Here is a 9,908-nt window from a genome sequence, read left to right on the forward strand (position 1 = left end):
TCGAAGGTTCTATCATGTTCGTATGATGATTTCGGACTTGGGCGTATGTCCGGACTGGGTTTTGGAAGACCCGGAAACGTTTCGGCGCATATTTGGAAAAATCTCATAAGTTTGGATAAAAGTGCATTTCAGGGTTATTAATGTCCGTTTGAGATTCCGAGTATGGGAATAGCTCTGTATGGTGATTCTGGTATTGGGAGCGCGATCGAAAGTGAAATCGGAGGTCCGTAGGTCATTTTGGAGCCATTTGGCTAAAAATAGAAATTTGAAGGTTTTTGAGAAGTTTGACCGAAAGTGGAATTTTGGATATCAGGGTCGGAATCCAATTCCGGAAGTTGGAGTAGGTTCGTTATGTCAAATATGACTTGTGTGCAAAATTTGAGGTCAACCGGACGTGATTTGATAGATTTACACATCGAAAGTAGAAGTTTGAAATTCTAAAGTTCATAAAACTTGGATTGGAGGTCGATTCGTGGTTTTAGCGTGGTTTGATATGATTTGAGGCCTCGATCAAGTCCGTAATGTATTTTGGGACTGGTTGGTATGATTGGTTAGGGTCCCGGGGGACCTCGAGTGGATTCCGGGTGGTTAACGGAACGAAAATGAAATTTGGAGAAGTGCTGAAGCATCTGCTTCTGTCATAACCGCACCTGCGGTTGGTCGATCGCAGAAGCAGTCGAAGCCTCGCAGATGCGGCCTAGAGCTAGCCAGGCCAAGACCTCATAAGCGGTCCCAGCCCTTTTAGCCGATTCCGCAGATGCGGAAACTGCTGAAGCAGTCAGCTTCATTTAGGTCGAGCCCTAGCCATTTTTGACAATTTGGCACTCGGGTATTGAGCGATTTTGGAGCTCTTGAGAAGGGATTTCCACATAGCATCGTGAGGTAAGTTCATCCCCCTTATTTCTAAGTTTAAAACTCGAGTTTTGGGTAGATTAACACCTAAAGATTTGGAGAAATCAAGGGGTTAGAGCTAGATCTAGGGTTTTAATAAAACTTAGATTTTACCACGAAATTGGTTATGAAATGGATTAGAAATCATATATTATTGATCCTTAGGTTATAGATAACGATTTCCTTCGGAAAATTTCGGAATCCGGGCACATGGGCCCGGGGATGAATTTTAGGAACCTTGCATTTAGGGTTGGAAAATTGGTTTAATAATTAGAATATTAACTTTTGAGCATGTATTGACTAGTTCTTACCTATTTGAATACTTTTGGATCGTTCGGCTCCAAATTGGAGGTTTGAGCGCGTTCTTGAATCGGAATATAGGCTTCGGAGCGAGGTGAGTCTCATTTCTAACCTTGTAAGAGGGAATTGTCCCCATAGGTGAAATAATTGGTTATGTGCTCCTATTTGTGGGGTCTACGTATACACGAGGTGACGAGAGTCCATGCGTAGCTACTATTATGCTATTGTCTGGGTAATCTAGGACCCAAAAGCATGCTATACTTGAAATAACTATAATCTTATTGACAGTCGATTGCTTAAATCCTATCGAATTGGTAAATGAATTTCTAAAAAGAATTAAACTTCATTTTTCTAAATTGTTAAAAGAGAATTGGTTTTCTTTGGATAATTGTTTCCTGATGACTTCTTGATTGATTGTCTGTGCGTGTTTAAATTCTGGAACAGGCCGAACGCCACGATAGATTAAATAGATGCATCAATAGTTCGCGCCATTCGACCCTCTAGCAGTGCACATTTTATATTTCTGTTGGATCGGGTTGTACGACCTCAGCATGATTTGCGCATGCTTGTATTGCTTGCCTTGAAACTTATTGAAGTTGTTATTGCCCCTTCGCGGCTTGAGAATATGTGTATAAATGATGAAAAAGGAAATTTGGAAATTTCACATAAAAGAAGGAATTGTTTGCATGTTTCACCCTATTGAATTACAAATCCTGTTTATATAAATCCTCGATTCATTATATTACGGACGTATCATTATTGGATCACTAGTAAGTGTCGAAGTCGACCTCTCGTCTCTACTTCTTCGAGATTAGACGGGATACTCATTTGGTACACGTTATTTTCGTACTGATACTACACTTGCTGTGCATTTTTGTTGCACAGGCACATGCATCACTAGTGGCCTGGCGGGCGTAGCAGTATGGTTGATGCGGAGACTTAGGTGAGCTGCACTTGTCGAAACGACCTGCAGCCAGCAGAGTCTCTTCCAGATTATTATATTTAATTTCTGTCCAATTTGTATTCCGGACGGTGGTTGTATTGTATTGCTTCATAGAAATAGCTCATGCACTTGTGACACCGGGTTCTGGGATAGTTATGAGGTATTTTGTATTGTATTTCTTGACATGTATATTTAATTTGAACTGAGTATCTTTTACTAGTAAAAATTGAAGAAAAATTAGAGTTTTTTACAATTGTCTAAATGAGAATTTAATTAAGTATTTTGGTTGACTTGCCTGACAACGGTGTCCGGCGCCATCACGATCTTTAGTGAATTTTGGGTCGTGACACTAATGTTTTCTGAGCAAACCGAAAGTTATACGAGCAAATATTAAACCCGAGTCTAACTTTGTCCAGAATGATTAATTTCACAATGGCTTTGCACTACTTTTTAAATATGAACAAAATCTAAACGGTAACCTAAAAAGGGCATATTTGCATAAATCAACCTTAATTTCTTTTTGCCAAAGTGAACAATATTACATAAGATTTTAAGGAAAATATTTGTTCAAATTTGGTGTTATTTAGCGAATTTATATCAGGTGCGACTAAATCCCTCCCCCCCCCCCTTTTCAGGTATCTTTACTATTCATTCTTAATGAAAAGCTCAAATATAACATTATCAACCAAAGAAAAATATGCGTGGCTATGAAAGAATGAAACAAGAACAAGAGCTGACATTGAGATGGCACATCATGTTCTGTCTCTCAACCTCTTTTATTCTCTGTATATAATAGAGCACCTCGATGTACTAAGTTCCCGTTATGCGCAGGGTTCGGGAAAAAGTCGAATTATAAGGGTCTATTGTAAGTAACTTTACCCTATATTTTTACAAGAGATTCTTTCTGCGGTTTAAACCCGTGACCTTTTGATCACATAACAACTATTTTACCAGTTACATCAAGACTTCTCTTCTTTTATTCTCTCTGTACAATCAGCAAAACTAAAGCAGCTGATCAAATTGCCCTCCCAACATGATCCAAGAATAAACCAACCAAAATTTGAGCCACATGTGCTACCTTTTTATTTATGTCTAATGTCTTAGCTTTTTTTAAATATCTTACAGCAAACAGTTGCAGTTCACTCCTTTGTCTGGTTCCAAATTTCTCCCGGCCTTTCTGCCACTATTTGTGGGAGGACGTGCTTTTTGCTGATTCATTAATCATTTATAAATAATTTTTTCACACAAATTTTATGTTTTTCATTTTATGACTGATTATAATAATATATATATAAAGGCTAATTCAGGATTTGAAGTTACAATAATTTTAAGTCAATATATAATGATAATAGGATTAGCAAATAAATATATACAAGTGTTTAGTGAAACCGCTAGATTACATGCTTATGTCCGCCCTTGAACATACAACGAAGTTACCTTTGAAAGTATTTAAGCTCTAATCACTTATGACTGCGCATAAATTTAAGAATAGAAAAAGATCTTTGAATCTTTGATCATAAATAAAATTTGGGTATAACATACTAATTGAATTTTGTGATCTTACATATTTCATGTCATTTGACATTTAAGTGTTATTAAGTTTAAAATAAGAATGTTGAAATTTAAAACTTACTAAATGCGGGAAAAAGACATTCTTTTATAAAAAGACTAGCTTGAAAGTAAAATAAGACTTATCAATTGAAACAAATACCGTATAATTAGATCTGTTTTAGTAGCTTGCTGTCACTCTTTTCCAAGTTGTCAAACTATGTTTAGTATATCAACTGATTTATCTCTAAATTATTTTTTAATTGACCCAATTTTATTAATAATTTATAATAAATTGGCTAAACAACAATGTCCTCGGGGTTGATCGGTTCGTACATAATCCTACTTCACATTTTGAATCAGTTAGTTGAGAGAGTGAGAGACAACTTAAAAACTTTTGAGTTAAATTGTACTAAATGATATTGAATGGACCACAAATCAATTGACGCACTCATTTCTCCCCTCTCAATAGCTAGAAAGAGGGGTATAAATATAGTCGGGTTGGTTCGGGTTTTTTCAATTACCAAACCAAATCAATGGTGTCGGATTTTTAAATCTATAAATTAAACCAAACCAACAAAGTCGGGTTTTTGAATCTCGGTTTTACTCGAGTTTTTCAGTTTTTTTTTTTCCGATAAGTCTTCATAGCACAAAATATATAATTTGTGCTCCAAATATTTTTTAGTCCTAGTAGGATACAACTATATAATGTATTTTTCAAGAAAATCATACAATATTATGAGATGAGTCATAGCATTGTACTAAAATATTCAATAACAAAGATAACAAAATACATAAAATAAATATTACTAAGTAATAAGCCATAATAAATGTTAACGTAATCTAAAAGTACTATATAGGTCATATTAAAATAAGTACAACCATAAGTATATTAATTACACAACTAAGCACTAAAGAAAAATAAACTAAGTTATGCATTTTTATCATAAATCAATGCAAAACTAAAAAAATAGATATCCAACACTATTGTCATTTCTAGTGTTGAATTAAAATTTCTCTGTTAACACTAGTATTGATGTGAATATTTGAATTACTATCTTTATGAGCTATAAAATTTATTGGACCATTCCAGAATGTTAAGTCAAAACTTGAAATAATATGTTTAAAAGATAAAAATGTGAAAAAGTTTAAGAAATATTTATAAATTATATTAAAATTAAATATTTATATGTATAGAATATTTTTAAAGATTGAATAAATGTAATGTCGAATTGGTTTGGTTTCGGTTTGACTTTTTTTTAGTTAAAATCAAATCAAACCAAACTAAATTATAGTCGGATTTTTTTTCCAACACCAAACAAAAAATCAAACCAACCCATGATCGGGTTTTTTTTTTCCGATTTGATTTGGATTATCGATTTGGTGTTATTTATCGGTTTTCTTTGTACACTCCTACCTAGAAATGATGAAATCAAAATACCATTTCCTACTTACCCATATAGACCTATTTTTTCTACTTTCATTTTTGTTTTTAAGGCCAAATCGTCCCTCTTGTCACCTTCTCATGAAGAAAGTGGAGATCTTAGAACCAAAAAACAAAAGTAAAAAGGAAAAATAACATTAGTGGAGAAGCCAGGCTAGAAAGCAAGACATGAAAATGTTCTTTTATTTGTTACTTTCCGATTCAACATGCTCTACTTTTCTCCAATAATCGGTCCAAAAAAGTTAAAGTAAATAAAACCAACAATGTATTTGTTTCTATTTGCAAGTGGTTAACCAACTCAGGACCCGTATATTCGACAAAAAGTTCACTTTGATGTGTTAAATAATTTACATCCAATAATATGAATACGTAGAAGAAGAGCAGTTGAACAGTTGTAAATTGGTTTTCTCTTCAACACAATATTTTAAGGACTCAATCATTAAAAAATTTGAATTGTTATGGCTGTACGGTATTCTCTATTTATTTTTTTCCTAAATAATAAAATGGTATATATAAGTGCGATCCAACGAAAAAGAGAATTTTAATTCAGATGGAAAAGTTTAGGAAAGGTAATAGTATTGAAGATTGAAAAGAAGAAAAGGTCTCGTTTATATATATGGAGTAATACTTCTTTTTCTTTTTCTTTTTCTAATTTTCAATAGGATGATGAGCCAATCGTTTTTGGATTTTCCTTCTATTAATGTTAATAGAAACGATCTTATTATAAGAACCTCACAGAAGTGCAAAATTCAGTAAGTTAAGATTTATAATGTACTTGTACATAATATACCTAACCATGTCGACTAAGATAATTTATTCAACTCAGAGAGCGAGAGAGAGTAGCCAAGTTACAATAAGTATAAAAGAAAAGAAAATTAACCTTATGTTGAATAAAGAATGCTTAATAAAAAGAAGTCTCTCTTTCATGGAGTATGAAAGTTCTCCAATAAAAGGCTACACTGGTTCTTTTTATACACTTGTGTTCGGTATTCGTATTTGGGTTTCGATAACTTCGAATCCATTTGGGAGTTACGACTAATTTAAATTCGTACTATATAATACCTATTAAAAGAGAAACACTTCCTATTATATATTTTTTTAATTCGACTCGTACTCGAAATATCTAGTTGCGGATTAAAAGATCATGCTCATCGATCGACCACAACAATTGATGGTGACTACACTAGTCACCTTATGGGAGGATGAGCTATATATGAATATGCTTCGAAAATATTTTGTTTTGGACATTAATCTACATGATGAGATCGAGGCTAGACAAAAACAAGACAAGAACTGTTTACATACCCTCACCACCTTTTCCCCTTAGACCAAAAAGTTAAAAAAGTAAGATTATTATTAGCCACGTTACAACTTCTTAGATTCCATGGCCCCTCCTGTTTTTCCTTTTTTTTTTTAAAAAAAAAAAAAAATTAAAATCACTCACTAATACCTTTTTTTTAAAAAAAAAAACTTTCTTTATAAGAATATTCCTTCAAACTTCTCTATATAAACTTCTACCATTTTCCAAACTAACTCGTTGAGTCTCCGATTATTCTAATATTCACTAAGAATGATCAGCTCATACCCTACGGCGGCCGGAACCGCCACCATCACCACCGTCGACTGTGAGAAACAAGTCCGTTCATGGCGGCTCCTCCGCTCTCTCGTGGAGCTACTCATCCCTAGTTGTTACTGTACATTTGTTGAACCCACAGAACCCGTCCAAAGTAAAAAACCCGCCGTTTCCTCCTTCAACTACCACAGGCCATCTTCTGCCTCAAACACATCCAATATTACGGGCACCATCTTCGGTTATCGAAAAGGAAAAGTCAATATCTGTATACAAACAAACCCTAATTCCTCTACCCCGCTTCTTCTCCTTGAACTCGCAGTATCTACCTCTACTCTGGCACGTGAAATGCGAGGAGGAATACTTAGAATCGCGCTCGAGAGCTCCAATGATGATGGAATACATGAAAATTCTTCTTCCTCTCTTTTATCTATGCCAATATGGACTATGTATTGTAATGGGAAAAAAGTAGGGTTTGCAGTGAAGAGAAAACCTACAAAATCTGATATACAAGTGTTGAAACAGATGGAAAGTGTTGGTGTAGGAGCTGGCACTGTTCATGGTAATAATAGAGAAATTAATCGTGAAGATGATATAATGTATCTTAGAGGAAAATTTGAGAGGGTTCATGGATCTTGTGATTCAGAGTCATTCCATTTGATTGATCCTGAAGGAAGTATGGGGCAACAACTGAGTATTTTCTTTCTTCGCTCTCGCTCGTCGTAGCTGAGCTGAACTTATTTGTTTTAATTGTGGTGTCTGGATCAGCTTTTGCGCACCTTTGATAATTTTTTATATTTTTTTTACCTCCTACTTTGTGAGTTTTCTTTGGACTTGCCATGCAACACCCTGTGTTTTTGGAGCTGTGTAATTTCTTGCATGGCTTTTTCCCTTATTGGGATATTTGTCATGGGGTGTTTGTTGCAACCAAAGATGAAAATTTGTAAATATAGAATAAATGGGAGGAAATTTTTAGTTTACTTTATATATTTTTTTTTTTTTGTGATTAATTTTTCTATGCCCAATCTGTATGTTTCTCAAAGTGAATCAACAACCTTTTATGTCATATATAACTCAACTTTTAGAGTTCTATTGGTAATTTTCGAATATATATAGCTAAGCCTTTTTATATTAGTTGTGTTTGTCCATTTTCAATGTCCTCTCTCCCTTTTATGTAATCACATTTTATAAGTAAGGTACCAGACGTAATCTCTGCTGTAAGTATTAAAAAATATGTGTTATCAAAAAAATTGAGTTACTAGATGTTCTTATTTATATCTTCAACACTACCTCCTCGTGTAAATGTCTTAATTATTTTTCATGGGCCATAACTTTTATTTGCAATGGCACCAGGGCCAGAGCTAGCCCTTCGGATACGGATTCGGCCGAACCAGTAATTTTTGTCCAAATCTTGTATATGTCTTAAAAAATTATTGAATTATGCACAAATTATTAATTTAGAATCCAATAACTTAAAAGAATTAGAATATTGAACCCATAAATTTCAAATCCTGGATCCGCTTCTGTCTGGCTCTGGCACCATATAGAAATGTGTCAGTATCTCTTCAAAATGTTTAAAATTGTTAGAGAGATTAAACTTTTATTTGTTTAATTATATACATCTTCAACAAGAAGAATTAAGAAACAAAAAGTGGAAGTTGATCCTGTAGTGAAAAGCTTGTTAGCTGTTGTCCAAGCTGTCAAGATGCATTAATCACATGCAACAAGAAAAGATTATCATCTAATGAATCCACAAAGAGATCACATATTTTTCATATAGGACACGTACGAAGTTGTATGATCTTTCATTATCGAATTCTTAGTTTCTGATTAGTATCAAAAGAGAATAAAATCTAATTAAGTCACAATTAGTACATATTTTACATTGAAAAAAAATGACTAACTACCAAATCCTCAGATCCTTTCTTGTCTATGGACCAAAATATATTAGTGGTAGGCTGCTAGTAAGTTTTGTAATGGCAATAGAAGAAATTATATACGATTTAGATTTATAGGATCAAAAAAGAATATAGTCATGTTGAGAACAAGATGAAGAACAAAATTCCAGTTCATATGGCTGAATATACATTGGAAACGAATTCTTGAAGGGGAAAGGAAAGAAAGTGCAGCTAATACACGAAGCTTCCCACGTACACGCTAGGATCCGGGCAAATAGCATCACTCCAAGGCATTGTGACGTAGTAACTGTTGGGAATAAACCCCCTACAAAAATAATATTCACGATAATAAAAGCGGAATAATAATGTAGCACCGAGATACGGTAATTAACAAGAATAAAAGAGTAACAACGACACCAAGATTTTTACGTGAAAAACCCTTTTGAATAAGGGAAAAAACCACGGCCCTGAGAAGAGCAACTGATATCACTATAGCAAGGAATTTTACACTTTGTACGTCCTAGTAAAATTCTCAAAAGGCCACTACAACACTCAAAAGAAATAACCCTCTTTTGATATTCCCACCTCACTACAATATCACTCATTCTCTATTTTTCTCACAGACTATTTTCTTATACCCTGTCTGTGAAACCTCACTCTTTTTTTCTAACTCTCAGATATATTTTTCCTCTGAGATTGGTGTATAAAATGAGAGCCGAAGCTCTCCTTTTATAGGCAGAACCTCACCTACTACGCTTGACATTTTTCATCTACACGCCTGCCATATTTGACAAATACAGAAAGAAACGTGGGTTGCTGCTAATCAAGAAAGGAAGATTTCTTCCTTGATTTATGGGATGGACCCCACAAACCTCCCCTCCAGTCCCATTCACCTGAAGGAGGTAACACCGGAGGTTCTAGTTTGAGTGTATGCCGACAAGTTCTTTGCCTAGTTCAAACTTATCTCTTGGTACCACTTTGGCCAGCATATCCGAAGGGTTCTTACTTGTATGGATCTTCTTTACCTGCATAGACCCATCCTCTATCCTTTCTCGAATCCAATGATATCTCAAGTCGATATGTTTCGTCCTTGCATGATACATGGAGTTTTTGCTCAGGTCTATTGCACTTTAACTGTCACAATAGATGACATACTCCTTCTGATGCAATCCAAGCTCTTGAAGGAACCGTTTGAACCATATCATCTCTTGTCAGTTTCTGTAGTGGCAATGTACTCTGCTTCAGTTGTTGAAAGTGCAACACACTTCTACAACTTAGACTGCCATGATATAGCTCCCCCTGAAAATGTAAACA

The 9,908-nt window shown here is 34.6% G+C and overlaps 1 protein-coding gene across 1 annotated transcript; it reads left to right on the forward strand.

The window, feature by feature from the left end:
* Positions 1 to 6,668: 6,668 nt before the first annotated feature.
* On the forward strand, positions 6,669 to 7,827 carry LOC107784023 (protein MIZU-KUSSEI 1-like). Its single transcript, XM_016605073.2, has one exon. The coding sequence runs from the start codon at positions 6,697 to 6,699 to the stop codon at positions 7,420 to 7,422; it is 726 nt and encodes a 241-aa protein (XP_016460559.1). The 5' UTR covers positions 6,669 to 6,696; the 3' UTR covers positions 7,423 to 7,827.
* The last annotated feature ends 2,081 nt before the right edge of the window (positions 7,828 to 9,908 follow it).

The sequence above is a fragment of the Nicotiana tabacum genome, chromosome 11, assembly GCF_000715075.1.
Source record: "Nicotiana tabacum cultivar K326 chromosome 11, ASM71507v2, whole genome shotgun sequence".
Taxonomy (NCBI): Eukaryota; Viridiplantae; Streptophyta; class Magnoliopsida; order Solanales; family Solanaceae; genus Nicotiana; species Nicotiana tabacum.

Coding starts and splice junctions, on each gene's coding strand:
- LOC107784023 (XM_016605073.2), top strand. CDS start 6,697: ATGATCAGCTCATACCCTACGGCGGCCGGAACCGCCACCATCACCACC.